The 15803-nt window shown below is 38.2% G+C and overlaps 1 protein-coding gene across 6 annotated transcripts in view; it reads left to right on the top strand.

Annotated features, from left to right (window-relative positions):
• Positions 1 to 15803, top strand: part of PXDNL (peroxidasin like) — a 545994-nt gene that overhangs the window by 177837 nt on the left and 352354 nt on the right. For all 6 annotated transcript variants that reach the window (XR_013763204.1, XM_079136409.1, XM_079136408.1 and 3 more), the window contains exon 2: positions 14302 to 14373. Coding sequence is in view for 5 of the 6 variants with exons in the window: in XM_079136409.1 (XP_078992535.1) it covers positions 14302 to 14373 (72 nt within the window). In the remaining variant the exon portion in view is untranslated. The remainder of the gene's footprint in view (positions 1 to 14301; positions 14374 to 15803) is intronic.

Below are 15803 nucleotides of genomic sequence, written 5' to 3'. Positions count from 1 at the left end.
AACGACCCGCCGCGCTCCTCCTCCTCCTCCTCCTACTCCTCTGGGCAGGCCCCGGGGTTCAGAAGTGGTCTGAGTCCAAACAGCTCGCCACGCAGCCCTTCCTCTGGCAACCGCCTGTAGCTCTGGTGTAGTCACTCTGAATCCACGCGGCCGCGCTCCTCTTCCTCCTCCTCGTCCTCAGGGCAGGCCCCGGTGTTCAGAAGCAGTCGTTCTGAGTCCAAACAGCTCGCTGTGGAGCTTCTCCTCTGGCAACCGCCTGTAGCTCTGGTGCAGTCACTCCGAATCCAAGTGGCCACGCTCCTCCTCCTCCTCCTCAGGGCAGGCCCTGGTGTTCTGAGTCCACACAGCTCTCCTTGCCACTCCTCCCCTGGGCAGCCGCTGGAGCCCCAGTGGTTGCTCCGAGTCCCAGCGCTGTGCTGAGCGGCCTCCTTTACGGCGCTCACATATGTCCGAGTTCACTGCTCCAGCGGGGGGAGGGGCATCTTTCCGGCAGCTCTACTTCACAACGTTTCCTGCGTTCCGGGACCACCGTCCCATCCGGGACGCCTTCCCAACGGGTGAGAGTCACCCGGCTGCTTTGAGTTGGTCCCAAGTGTCTCAATATCTCCTCTTTTGAATCCTGAGTCCTGGAGCAACATGAAATGCAGCCACCCTCTAGGCCACCATCTTGAAACCTCTCGAGATTTTATTTTGTTATTTAAAATTTTAATGAGTTTAGTAATGTAGTGATGTCAGGATTTATATATCATTGAAATACGAGGAATTTGGTGTGATATGAATTGTGATTGTATGCTCTCATCTGAAGTATAGCACCAATATTCATATAAATCTATACTAACAAGTTATGATGCTATTGAATGAAATGGGTTGGGCAAACTTCTTCCTGTAAGACAGCTTTCCTTTCTTCAGTATGTTGTATTATAATGATGACAAACTCATTAGAAATAAGTCATCTTTTATGGTAAAAACGGTGGAAGACAGGGATAATATTCACCAAAATACCCAGCTAGTTGTTACCCCTTTTAAATTGCAACAGTGTTGGTAAACTTGGCAGAAGACTTCCTTTCCTGTGAAATCAGAAATAGGGAAGTTGGATGATTCCCCTGCTGCTCGGCTACATTGTAGGTAAATTTGGTGTGGGCCTGGTGTTTCATTCAGAATGATTTTCAGGCATGGAATTCAGATCAAAGTAGATTTGTAAATTTGTTTCTGACCCTTAAAACAAAAGATTTTACCATGGAATGAGCAAATGTGTAATGAAACTACATGCTAGAAACCAGTTCTAGGCATGCCACTAATACAAGTGGATTTAGAAAAAGCAGACCTCCATCCGCTACTGGTTTTTAGGAAGAGGAAATGGTGCTTTCAAAGAGTTCAATTGTGAATAGCCCTTACCTTTCAGGGTCACATTCTTGGCATATTGGTTTTATCTAGCTCACATATTCTATAATGTAGTGAAGTCACAGACATTTATTTAGTGTCTGTAGCTCTTTGGATGAGATATATATTTACTTTTTGAAAGGGCTCACATCCTTTCCTCCCTCCCTCCTTCTCTCCCTCCCTTCTTCCACTCATCCGTCCATTCATTTTTTGTGAATAAGTGTGTATTGATTACTGTTGTATGCAAAAACAGTAAGAATTTTATTGAATTTATGATCAGGTAACATTTCTAAAGTATTTTGACCAGTTAATCTCACTGTGGAATAAATTACGGTTCAAAAATACTGTCATAGAAAACTACCCATGAAAATAACAGGTTGATAAAAAAAAATAAAAAAGAGAAGAAAGAAGGCAACCATTTTTCTGTAAGTTTTATACAAATGCACTTTGTGTGGTTTCACTGTGGGTATTTAGTAAGACTAAAGTGAGGGGTGGATAAAAATCATTCTGTTTTTCTTTTTTTAGAAAAGGTTTATTTCCTCAGAACTACAAGAATGTAGTATATTCCTATGTTTGTCTCTTTGTTGAACCAACACCACATCCCAGTGGCCATGCCTAGTGTCTGATACCCAACCTGCAAGCTCTATTACATGGTGCTTACAGAATAGCAGCCAAAGGAGGGGACAGTCACACTGGGGCATGATCAAGCTTTCTTGTCAGGGTCAAGACTTTATAAAAAGAGATCATTACTGAGCAGGATTTTTCAAGGTGAGTGGATATTTCTAGCATAGAAGGGTGGGAAGGAATTCTGAAAAAAAAAAGGACAGTAGATAAGACATGAAGGTATGGTACATTGAAAACAGGGTGTCACAACTGTTGACCAGTATAAGGCAGGGGGAAATTAGGATGGGTTTCACAGATGACGTAAGCAGCTCTGATTGGGCTCTCTTGGCAATAAAGAGTCATGGGAGGATTTAAAAATAAACCAACAACAAAGCAAAATTATTTGCTTTCATATAGAAATCTCTCACAGCTGCATGCCAGAGGGATGAGGGGCATAAGGAGTGCAAGAGGATAGGCTGTTCAGTGGTGATGATGTGGGCACAGGACCTGTCAGGGGAGGGTGCAGAAGGCTTAGTGGTCGCCTTGGATATATGGGATCAGGAAGAAAGTGTAGCTCCCAGGTTTCTGATTTTGTGCTTAGGTGGAGAGTAGGAAAATGCGGAAGAGGAGGATATTTTAGACTTTGGGAGAAATTGAGGTACTTTGTACTGTACCTCATTTATTAGATCAAATGGGCGAATGAACATCAGGCATGGAAGATGTGATAAATATTGTAAATAAAAAAAAATCAGAGATTCTCCAAAACAATTATTTTGTTAAATTGTGAACAGCAGAGTATTGGAAAAGCAGACACTGCAATGGGAATTCCCAAACCATAGTAAGCTGTGTGCATATTCAAATAGCTTAAGACAAGGGAAAATTTTCAAGGCAAAAATGAAGAGGATTTCATCAGATATTTTGTAACAAGAATCCTTGACCACAATGATTAATACTAGGAGTGATGTTCTTCTGAGGTTGAACAGACAGTTGCTGGGCAGATGTCCTTGAAGAAGTACTGTTTGTCTAAGGTTGTGGTGGCCTCTGTGCATGTTTGTGGTCCTACCAGTCTTTTGTGATAGTTAATATCAGGCAATCACACATGAGAACCCTTCCTTTATAACCTTTTAACTTCATTTATTATTGGTTAGGCTTGCCAAAAATAACTCCATTTTGTTTCTAGAAGGGTAGAGTTTTGTTATGTATACCTGTGAATATGAATGCATGCATCTCTCCCTTCATTGTATGTACATATGTGTAGTTATGTGTGCATAGATGTGTGTGTGTGTGTGTGTGCGTATATAAACATTTATGCTTCCTTAGAATTCTTGAAATACTTTTTACTTACTTTTATATAGTTTTTTGGAAATCAAAAGAATTTCTTAAGAAGATCAAGGAAGGAGAGAAAGGGGCCCAAGGCAGAGACTGAGGGTTAGTAACATTAGAAAGGTAGACCCAAGGACATGATCTAGAAAAGAAGTTGGGAATGGAGTGTTTATAAAGACAGGAGGAGAGCAAGAAGAGCTTAAGAAGGAAGTTGACTTGTAATGTTTTGAAGAAGGAATGCAACTAAAGTGCTAAATGTGGAGATGAACTTCTTTTAAAAATAAAATTAGAATCTGCTTTATCAGTTGTTTTTATTGGGACACAGATATTTGCATAAAAATAAAGCAAAAATGTATTAAATAATTTTCTAAAATTTTTTTGGATGGAGATATGCTTCCCAAAAAGGATATAACAAACTGACAAGTTTAGACTAATGTAAAATCTAAGGTTTGTGTCAGTTTCCTTGTGTAACTCCAGGAATGAAGTGGTGAATGTATAGCGATTTAATTCCCAGCAGTTGGCATACAGGATGGACACATTTTCCAACACTTGGGTAGATCTGGTTTGTGACACCTAGCTACTGAACTGCAAGTGACAGTGACCACCTTAGTTAGTCTCATTTCTATTAACTGAGTGTTTCTTTTCTTCCTCACAGTTGATTTTGAATTGGAAGAAGGATACTTTAAGTTTTCATAAGACAGCATGTTTTTGTTAACACTTTTTTTTTTTTCTTTATGGATACTACTGTAGGTGGCTTATATGTATGATGCTGAACTGAAACTGATTCTACATTCACTTTAGATTTCTAGTATTTCCTATTTTGATTTGTAGTATTTTCTCTTTTTTTTACAATTACAAACCACAGGTGGTTCATTCTACTGCTATTATTGTTGTTATTATTTTGGTTTAATAAGCTGGATCAACAGTATGCTAGGGACACAAAGTTTCCATTGTGTACATGAAGGTACTTAGACAACATCTCTGCTATTAAAGAAGCTACCTGATTAGCTGTGTTGGGTGGGAGGCAGAAATCCTGTATAAGTAGACAATGACAATGTAGTATTTAAAGTGTTGTAATAGAAGAATATATGTTGATATTGGTAATGTTTTAACTATTGGCACACATTAGGCACTATCCTAAAGACTTTGCATGCCTTATGACATTTAATACTGAGTTTCATTGTCCTAGTTTTGTGATGAGGAGCCTCTGAGGCAGTCATACAACTGGAGGTGGCCAAGTGTGATACAATTAAGTATGTGTTCCTAATTCTGAAGCCTGCTTTTCTAACCACTATGCTATATTGCCTATCATTTCAAAGGTCCAAGGGGAGCACAGGGGATTCCTCAGAGTGGTTAATAGGGACTGCTTCTCTGTGCAACCGAAGAATGGGCATGGAGGCTCATGGATAGCATTCCAGTTTGGCAGCCAGAAGTGGTTTTGAATGCAGGAAGCACCCAAGCAGATGTGTCCCCAGTTTTGCTTCCTTTTAACCTCCTTTAAGCATGTGTTCAGGTTTTTGTGGCATCTTTGACGTGTCTATCACTGTGAGAGAAGCAGAAGAGAGAAAATGGCACTCTAGGAGAAGAAAAACATGTGTACATATGTAGGATTGTAAACCAGTGTGGTCAGGGTCTGATGAAAAAGTTCCACCAGGTAGGGCTGGGAGGGGACCAGGGAAGGCCAGGGTATGGAGCTGAGTAAGAGCCATGCAAATGGGCTCAACTTTATTCATAACAGGGGTCTTACGGGACCTAGGAGTGCATCTCATTCCTGACACTTCCCAGATGACCAGATAAATGGTCAAGGACCAGATGGTGGGGTGATGTTTCTGACTCCTCCAAAACAAAGTAGCAATCTAGCAGTAGGATATAGGAAGGACAATCAGGATAAAACAGTGCAAGATAAAAATATAACCAAGTCTGATCTCAGTGATTCTGTAACACCCTTTGTACTTTTAGATGAAAGTTTATTGGGTCACGTGCAAATAGGCCTGCATTGTCTAGTGGGATTGCTGATGCTGATACTGACCTGTCCTCCCAGGCACAGGAGCATTCGGAAGAGCCACAAAGAACACCAAGAGAGGGCATAAAAAAGTGAAAACGATTATGGAATAGACTACTGAAGCTGATACTGTGAATTATGTTAAATAATTCATTTCAAAGGTTAAATCTTATTATTTTGAGAAACATTTTCAGAGGAATGACAAAGTTAGCAATGTCTTAACATTCAACAGGCTATAGCACTTTGGTTTTGTATGAAAATCCACTTCGAGGTTCTTATTACCAAATAAAAGACACTATTTTGCATAATATGATGGATTATTACCTTTGAGTGTAACTTTGCTATTGACTGCTATTTTCACATGCAACTGATGGTGACTTATGTCCAGTTTGTGGTCTCACACTGTGACATTCAGGACAAATTAAGCCACCTCATCTCCCTTGAAGTCATTTCTCTGACCTGGAAGACTACTACCTTTTAGTGACACCTGCTGGAAGGACCAGATATACAGAGGATGAAAATACCTGGAACAGACTGTTTGTCAAGGTTTTTGAAGTTTGCTTTGGGTCTCCATGAACAGATATATTGTTGTCTAAAATTATAACGTTCTTTTAACATTCAGATCTTCTTAGTTACCTGAATAATGCAGCTGCACACTTGCGTCAGTGCTGACTTACCTTGGACAGGTTAATATCTTCCATTAACTGTGTCACTGTTAGCTCCTTTGTGGAAACAAAGAGTGTTAATTTTAACCAGGCAATCCATGAAGGAGAAGGGATTTAGCATGGGGCTCTCACTTTTCTGAGAACAGCAGGAATTCTCTTTAACATAATGAGGTGGAAAATGTGTTAATGTGAGGATCAGGAGACTCGCTTTCTGATGTAGCCTCTGGCCCTTAATGGCTGATGGTGGATGTACCTGTCCATCCTTGGGGCCTCACAGTGTGTTGGAGGTCAGGTGGGACACTGGAGGCAGAATCTGCTTTGTGAGAAGATACACTGGAGGGTTGTTCCCTGTGGCCACTTGCTTTACTTTGAGGGGAATAGGATGTTCTGGGTCCTAGTTTTTCAGCTCTAAAATCAGCATATTAATACTTGCTTTGAAACAGTCGTATTGATTTTCCGCTGGACTGGATATGTAACTTAATTCTGGTTCTCTCCTCTCCCCTTCCAATTTTTTTCTTCTTTTCCCATATGTAAAGTCAGAGATTGGATGAACTGGTCTGTGTACTGCTTTTTTTTTTTTTTTTTTTTTAAAAGTTCAGGCCTGTGGGTTTGGCTCAGTGGTAGAGCATGTGCTTAGTATGCATGAGGCCCTGGGTTCCACAAAAGAATAAAAATAGTAAAATGTTCAAGTTTTTCAAGGTTATAAAAGTATTTATTCTCTCTCTCTCTCTCTCTCTTTTTTTTTTTTTTTAAGGAGAAGTCAGGTTTGGTGGTGCACACCTGTAATCCCAGTGGCTCAGGAGGCTAAGGCAGGAGGCTCACAAGTTCAAAGCTAGCCTCAGCAACTTAGCAAGTTCCTAAGTAACTTAGTGAGAACCTGTCTCTAAATAAAATCTAAAAAATGGGCTTGGGGATGTGGCTCAGTGGTTAAGCACCTCTGAATTCAATCCCTAGTACCAAAAATAGAATAAAATAAGATAAAAAAGAAAAGAAAAACAAACAAGGAAATTAAAGACAAGTGCCCCCTTTTATATTTTATCTTTATGTGTGTGTGTGTGTGTGTTGTCTACTACCTTCTAATTTTAACTCTCTAGGACACCTGACAGTACTCAGCACTTTAAGACCCATAATGTAATTGATTCCCTGATCCCAGGGATTTTGTGAACAAGCACTTCAGCAGAAAGTGCCTCAGTTCTGCTTGGTCTAATTCACGAACTTGAGAAGGAATGAAATTGTTTCTAAAAAATAGAGTGGATCAGGGAGGCGGATTTCATTGAGGAGCAAAATGAAAAAGCTTGATGAAAGAACAGTTATAAAGTTCTAGTATCATCTTTGAAGCCTTTATAATAGTCTTATTTTTAAAAAAGCACTTTAGCCATTGTTGTAGATATGTATCTAAATATCAAATATGTACAAAAACAGAAAAGAAAAAGAAGTAAACCCACTACCATATGTACTATGCTAACCCCAGCAAAGTTTGCACATGGTCTGGCTTCCTTTCTTGAACTCCTACTCAGTTGACACTGTACAGACTTTGTTAGAACAATAACTGCATACTAGGGACCAGTCTCTCTCTCTCTCTCTCTCTCTCTCTCTCTCTCTCTCTCTGTGTGTGTGTGTGTATACGCAGGAAGAGAGATTTAAGAAATTAGTTCACATAATTGTGAGGACTGCAAGTCTGATAATTGCAGGACAAGCCAGCAGACTACAGACACAGGAGAGTTGATGTTGTGGCTCAAATTCAAGATCAGTCTGGGGTCAGAACTCCCTTTTCCCTGGGGGATTTCAGTCTTTGTCTTTTAAGGCTTTCAACCCCAGTATAGAGGGTAATCTGCTTCACTCAAAGTCAATTTATTTAAATGTTAATAATATTGGAAAAAATCAAGAACCTTTAGAATAGCATCTAGATGGGTGTTTGGCCAAAACCTGGGTACAGGGTACCATGGCACAGCGTATGGGGACTACAAAATAAGAAAACAGAACAGCAGGTGAGGGAGGGGACAGCAGCGGGTCATGGTGATTATTGGGTGCTATGTCAGAGTGATCACTAGAGAGCTGGACTGAGGGAGCAGAGTCTATCTTCTACCTTGTGCTCTGATGCCAGTGATAGCCCTGTGACCGACAGGAGTGTGCAGATGTGAGCTCCTTGCAAATGAAAGGACAAATCTGCTCTTGGGAGTCTTCTTGCTTCCTTCTGTCCTTTGAAGAGTTCATGGAGTGAAGCAAACAGCTTATGTTTCTTTCTGCAATTCTGTGCTTTTGCCATTACAGTGACTTAATCATGTCCCCACCTTCAACAGGAATGCTTTCAGCTCGCAAATGGATCTGCTTGATCTTTATTTCATGAAGGTAGGCTTTCTGCCCGAATGATTATTTTTCAGTTGTATGAGAAACAACTAGCAAATGCAAACAGAGAAACAGTCTGTTAAGACAGGTGCTGAAATCTCCAGTTTATTTGTTTTGTTCCTTGAGTACCAGATTTTTTTTTTTTCTAAAATGGCCACATATTTATTCCTAATAAATTTGAGACTGTCTCCAACCCAGGTCATTATTAGGGGGTTTGCACCACAGCAGGACCAGCTCTCTGAACTGGGTATCACCTTCAGGAAGGGGCTCGGATGTAGACTTATCGTTTTTTCTCTTAGTGAAATTATGCATTGGGTCCCAGATTAGGCCAAGCTAGCAGTATTTTATGGGGATCACAGTCATGTTGCAACTGAAACTGGACTGCACCATCCATGCCACACACATCATTTAATGTGATCTTAAAAATGACTTCTGCAATTGTTTTGTGAATTAGTTCCAGACGATTGCATATTTTTTTGTACATCAAGTATAAATTTGTTTAATGTAAACATAAAACATGGTCTAATGTTACCCTAAAATGTAACATATATAAAATGTGCTAGGAATCTCAGGATGTAGGCAAGGCCTGGACCTTTACCTCTATGGGCATTTTTGGACATGAATGTGGTATGAATTCATGTACCCTTCTGCCTGGCATGCACTGTTACTGAAATGACATGAACTTGAGCCACACTAATTCCTTTAGGGCTAGCTCACACTGCTCTCTGTCCAAGTTTCTTCTTAACTCCTGGTCTGCTATAGGGAGTCATTTAAAACCCTTTTAGCAGGAGAATCTTCTTGTTTGAATTCAAACTAAAAACCTATCTCTTATTGGTTACAAACACTGATTCCAAATTGCTTACTATGAAGAACACCAAATATTCCCTCAGGTTTATCAGTTTGGACTGGAGGAGGGCAGGGGAGACAGACAAATACATCATCTGATATTTGCTTTACCATTCCAAGTGAACACTCTGGGATCAACTTTTATCCTGGTTCAATGACTAGAAATGTTTCTAAACTGAGTTCCAGTGAAAAATGGGTGGAATGAAACTTGTGTTAAGTAATGGTCTTTGTCATCAATAATGTTCATCTTATATCTATTAAAATGGAAGCAATTGTAAAGGATATATAATAAATTAAATTTCACTCAGTGTTGGGTCAGCTTTCCAGTGCTATATCAAAATACCTGAGACAATCATATTACAAGGGGGAGAAGTTTATTTTTGCTCACTGTTTCAGAGGTTTTGTTCCATGATTGCTTGGCCCTGCTGCTATGAGGCTTGTGGAAAGCAGAACAACATGGTGGGGAAGTGCACAATGGAACAAAGCTGCTCACTTCATGGCAAGCCAGGAAGTAAAAAGAGAGAGGAAGGGGCTGGGGTCCCAATATCATCTTCAAAAGCATGCCCCCCAGTGATCTAAATCACTTTTATTAGGCTCCACCTCCTGAAGATTCCACCACAATTGATGACCAAGCCTTTCATATATGGACCTTTGCGGGACTTTTAAGATCTGGTCTATCGCATACTCTAAATGTGTAAAGAGTGAAAATGTAATACAAAATTTTAAGCTAAGGGAAGTTTTATGTAAATAACACATTTTGTATAAGTAAAATTGCTAGTGACCTGTCTTGAACAAGATTGAGACAATCTGGGAAAGTAAATTGCATTTTGGGGTAAAATTTACACAGCAATCAGCATGAAGCAAATTTGGTGGTCATTTGAATTCAGATGATCTAATTTTGGGTTTAAGTATATAAGAATGATTTCACCCTACTATAGGTAACAAATTATACATTTCCCTGTATGTAATCTTAAAATGAAATAGTTAAAACTATGAGGGAGGCCTTTCCCTAGAATTTCAGTTTATAATGAATTTAACTGGGTACAAGTTTGTGTGACAGAATATGCTAGTTAAAGAATTCAAGTGTTAGAATATTCATTGGGTGCATTTGTATATGCCTTATTGGAATTTATGGGAAAAAGAATCTGTGTCTCTAACTTTGCTTCTTAGGAGGAGACTCCCTCAGTGCACATCAGAGGTGAGAAGAGGGCATCAGCCACAGTTCATAGACCAGGCTTCTCACAGTCCATTAAGCAACCCTTGGGATCACAGAGACCTCACTACAGCACCACTTCACAAAAATATTTTGTATTTGTGTCTGGGGAGCTCATTTTTGCACACTTGTGAAAAAGGAAAGTAGGGAATTCTGATAACAAGCATAACACCTTGACTTTCATATCAATCCAGAGGCAAGTTTAAATTTATAATTTGGTAATTAGTTCAAGCATGGTTTTGCATTATTTTTCAATTAATTAAATAGCTGCTATAATGTATTCAGATGAGACTGTTTGAAATTGGCATCATGTTTTAAAATAGAAGATATACACAGTCTATGATCTAGTAATCCCAATTCTGAATATTTGCCCTAGAGAAACATTTTTTTTGTATGTGCACCAATAGATATGCATGCATGCTTGTTGTAATATTGCTTATAAACTGTTGCAAAAAAGGGAATAATCAGAATGTCTGACTAAGAGAACTTACAAAGGGATAGCGGTCCATCTTCATGGTGAAGTACTATCAAGGAGCTAGGAATAAACACCTAGGCTTTCATGAATGGACAAGGAATAATAAGAATAAAAAAAATGTTGTGGAAAGGGAGAAAGGAAATGTTGACAACCATGTAAAGTTAGATACTTTTTTTTTGTAGATTTAAATGCACTTAATATTTTATGCTTACCCATATATTATATTTGCATATTTATGTATGCACATATTTGTTATGGTTTGGATATGAATTGCCTGCCAAAAAGCTCATGTTTAAAAAGCATGATCCCCAGTGCAACAAGGTTCAGAGGTGGGGATTTTAAAGAATGATTTTAAACATGAGAGTTGTAACTTCATCTGTGGATCAATCCATATGTTGGATTAATAATTTGAATGGACTACTGGGTGGTAACTCTAGGCAGATGGGACACTGCTGGAGAAAGTAGGTCACTAGAGTTGTAGCCTTGGGGATAATATTTATCTCTGGTCTCTTCCTGTCTCTCTCTCTCTCTCTCTCTCACTCTGCTTCCTGGTTTCCATGAGATAAGAATCTTTTCTTCTCCACACTCTTCTGCTATAATATTCTGCCTCACCTCAGACAGAGAGCAATGCAGTCAGTTGACCATGGACTGAATCTTTCAAAATGTGATCCTCAAATGAATATTGCTTCTTTTTAACTGTTCTTGTTAGTTATTTTGTTTATAGTGATAAAAAACTAACAATATTTTATCTTATATTTATTATTATGGTTTAGATATGAGGTATCCCACAAAAGCTCATTTGTGAGACAATGCAAGAAAGCTTAAAGTGAAACGATTGGGTTAAGAGAACTTTAACTTAGTATATTATGCACTGGAATGGATTAATTGTATGGTAACTTCGGGGAGTCTTTACTTCCCTCTGCCATGTCCTAAGCTGTTTTCTTCCAACACATTCTTCTATCATTAGTCCAGTCACACATGGGGCCCTGAGGAATGGAATTGGCCATCTTTGAACTGCGACTTTTGAAACTGTAAACCCCAAATAAACTTTTCCTCCTCTAAAATGGTTCTCATCAGTTCTTTTGGTCACAACAGTGAAAAACTGACTAAAAATTTTATTTACATGCTGATGTATATATGTTTGGAGAGTGGTGTCTAACCTATAAGTGCCATTGCATTTGGAGAGGGAAGGCAGAGCTAACAAGAAGATGCTGCTTAGAAGAGATCTTATTCTATGATGTATTTTTTATATATAATTGGTATAGTAAAAATAAAAATATGTGAAATTATACTAGAATGAACTTTATCAAAGTGTAAACAGTAGTTAATTCTGAATGTGGATTATTATTGTATCATTTATACTTTTCTGAAATTTTCGGAAAATTTAAAACCTAATGAAGGAAAATGGTTGGTCCTTTTACATTTGCTTTCTTCTTGTACTGTTGGAACCTCATTTGAGGGATCGTTATTAGGAGTTATGGTTTTAAGGTGAGAAGAAAGTCCTTTCTGTAACTACTAACGCTTCTATCTTTATTGAAGATAAAGATAGAATATGCCCATGGTTCTTAGGGCATATGGGTATGTAATTTTATGTCTTGTATGTTTATATAAGGATATAGAGAGGATCTCTTATAACTTACAAAATTGCCTTCTAAATTTAATCTGATCATAGTAAATAGCAACGTATGTTGCTTAAACAGTGCACACTATCTAATGAGGAGACATTCCCTTTGTTACTTAATGATTCTACTGGCAACTAACAGCTCCTATGAAACTATGCATATACTACTGAAGTCAACTCAAGAGAAATTTAAAATGATGAATGGGATTTAAAGATAGCCTTATAAAAATTTGCGAATCAAGTATTCTAAGAACAATATGATGATAAAGAATTTTGATAAATTAATTAAGTGAAATTAGTGTTTTTCTACTATAGTAGAATGATAGATTTTGTTTTAGTTATCACTAATACCCAATGACCTGTAAAATTTCCCTGATATAATTCCTCTCAGTTCTCACATTTCCAAACAAATTATTTCATCTTTTATCTATGCTCCTGCATTAATGTTAAAAAATTCAGCTCAAATTAGCAAGTGTAGTGACACAAATGGCTTCATATGTCTGAAAAGTTAAAAGCTAAATATGGTGTCCAGGCATAACTTGGTGTCTCTATTCTCAGATTTTGGCACTGTTTCTGCTTGACCTTATTCTCAGTTTGGCTCTTTCTACTGTGGGCAGGATGGATATTAACATCCCTAGATGCCCATTTTCTTTGGAGTTCTGAATTATGGCTAATGACTGTAACTATATTTCATGTAGCAGCCATATCAATTCTCACAAAGGGCTCCCACTGGCCTTCCTTGGGTCTTATATTTCCCATGGAAGAAACAATGTGTCTAGAGACAAGCTGCCCTCAGCTGGTTGGCTTCAGTCACCGAATTCACAGCAGGCAGAGGCACATGACTGACATTTCCACTATAATCAGTGAAATAGGGCAGGTGGTTCTTCCACTGACAGAAGGGTCCAGGCAGACCAATAATGAGGCTCATCACATGAATGTGAGATGTGTTTGTTCCTCATGGATACTATATACTCTTGAGTTATAATAAATCACTTGTTAATTCTAACTGGGGCTTTCATGTTCAGTAACAAGGACCATACTCTGCTCATCTTCGTACTTCCATTACTTAACATATGTGGCATATAAGTGACACTTGAAAATTCACAAGCTGAATAAAGCAATGTTTTCATTGACTAATAAGAACATTGGTGTGGTACCTTTCAAACTACAGTTATGCATCAGTTAATGATGGGGATACATTCTGAGAAATGTGCCATTAGGTAATTTTGTCATCAGGTGACCATTGCACTGGGTGTTGAAACGAAGACAGCTGTGATGTCACTAGGTGATATGATCTAAGGACTACTGTTATGTGTGGTCCGTCATTGGCTGAAATGTTATTTTGCTGTGTCTGTAATTGTCCTATTGACTCACTTTCATACTCCTTAAAGACCATTGTATTTCTGGGCTATGTAGAATAATTAGCTCATTAATAATCGACTAAATTAAATCAACAGTGTTCTGTTGAGTTGATATGTGATTTTTGACATATGAGTATTATTTATCAAACAAAATATGCAAAATATACAGCAAAACTGGCGTATTGCTGTATACAGTATTTGTTTTAGTATTAAATACTATCTAAAGTAAATGGCATTTTGCACCTTGAAAGCTCGCTAATGACATTTTTTCTGGCATTTTTGGATGAGCATAGAGCACCAGATATGAATAAACTGTTGTCAACAATGTACAAACACTAATCTTGTTTTAATTGTGTTTAGTCCTTTAGTGCTCTATGTTTGGTTATAAAAGGAAATGAACATCTGGAAATAATGACAGGATGGGAGTCAATATATCGTAATTTTCTTCCCCTTTTTATGTTCTCAGAGACTTGAGGTTCAACAGAATAAGAGAAATTCCAGGGAGCGCCTTCAAGAAACTCAAGAATCTGAACACTCTGTGAGTATCTATCGCTCACCTGTGGGTTTCTTTAAAATTGTGACCTATTCGGTTTGCAATTTACCATGAAAAGTCATTTTGAAGATAAATAACAGTCTATAGAAGACTGAAATCTAGTTAGAGGACTTGTAACCAGCCAAATGCAGTTGCTTTTTTCCATTACCAATATTTTTCTTTATTTCTGAACTTGGAAGATACTCCTCTTTATCTGTCATTTATGTTTTACTTGCTTAGAAAAGCTTCTCAAGATGAAGAAACTGAGACAAAGAATGGGTATATACCTAGTCTGTGGGTCCCCTAGCAAGAAAATTACAGAATGGAATTAAGACTCATAACTTCCTGAGTCCAAAGTCAATTCTCTCTCCAGTACACTGCTGTGTTTTATTTGTGATATCACAAGACCCCTATAAAATCACACAGAAGAAAAAAAATGACAATTTTATGGTTAAGCACTGATAAAAATTTCCTGTGTTTAAAAACTTTCATTTTATTTACCGAACAGCTATCTGTTATCTGTTTTATGTTTAGCAGTTTTCAGGCATTGGATTCAGACTCAAATGTACCTGACTCTGCTGTGCTGCAACTGATAGTCTGTCCTTGCGGAAGAGTCAGTAAACAAAACCCCAAATGTGTGGTGGGATTGTAAATTAGTACAAGCATTAAATCAGCAAAGAGTTTCCTCAAAAGACTAGGCATGGAACTACCATCTGATCCAACTATATCATTCCTCAGTATTTCATCCAAAAGAATTAAAGTCAGTATACTATAGAAATATATGCATACTGCCTGTATATAACAGCATAATTCACAATAGCCAAGTGATGGAGCCAGCCTAAGTGTCCGTCAACAGATGAATAGAGTAAGAATATGTGTATATGGTGTATATACTCAACGGAAGAAGAACAAAATTATGTCATTTGTAGGAAAATGGATGGAACTTGAGAGACATTATGTTAAGCAAAGTAAGTCAAACTCAGAAAGTCAGGGGTCACATATTTTCTCTCATATATGGAAGCCAGACAGAAAAAGAGAAAGGGAGGGTGGCATCTCATGAACATAGAAGGGGGACCAGCAGAGGAAGGGGTCAGGGTCAGGGCAAGGGAGGAGAAGAGGGCAAGGGGAGGTTCTGGGAATGAAATTGACCAAATTATATTATGTGCATGCATGAATATGCCACAAGGAATCTCACTATTTTTGTATGTACAATGCATCAATAAAAAATTTTTCATAAGTCTAATCATAACATAATTAAAAATATGGTAAATGCTAGCAAGGAAGAGAAGAGTGCTATGAAAGATGATGACAGGAGGCTTAAGAGTGTTAAGAATGCTCAATGTTTAAAATTATTGACTTTAACCCACAGAATGAATGCACTAAGTTAAGAATATCCATTGTGGCCAAACCCATGAAGTGCATTTGTCTTCTTGTCA

This window comes from Sciurus vulgaris, assembly GCF_902686455.1.
Source record: "Sciurus vulgaris genome assembly, chromosome: 1".
NCBI classification, from domain to species: Eukaryota; Metazoa; Chordata; class Mammalia; order Rodentia; family Sciuridae; genus Sciurus; species Sciurus vulgaris.
This window is presented reverse-complemented; position numbering and strand designations above follow the sequence as displayed.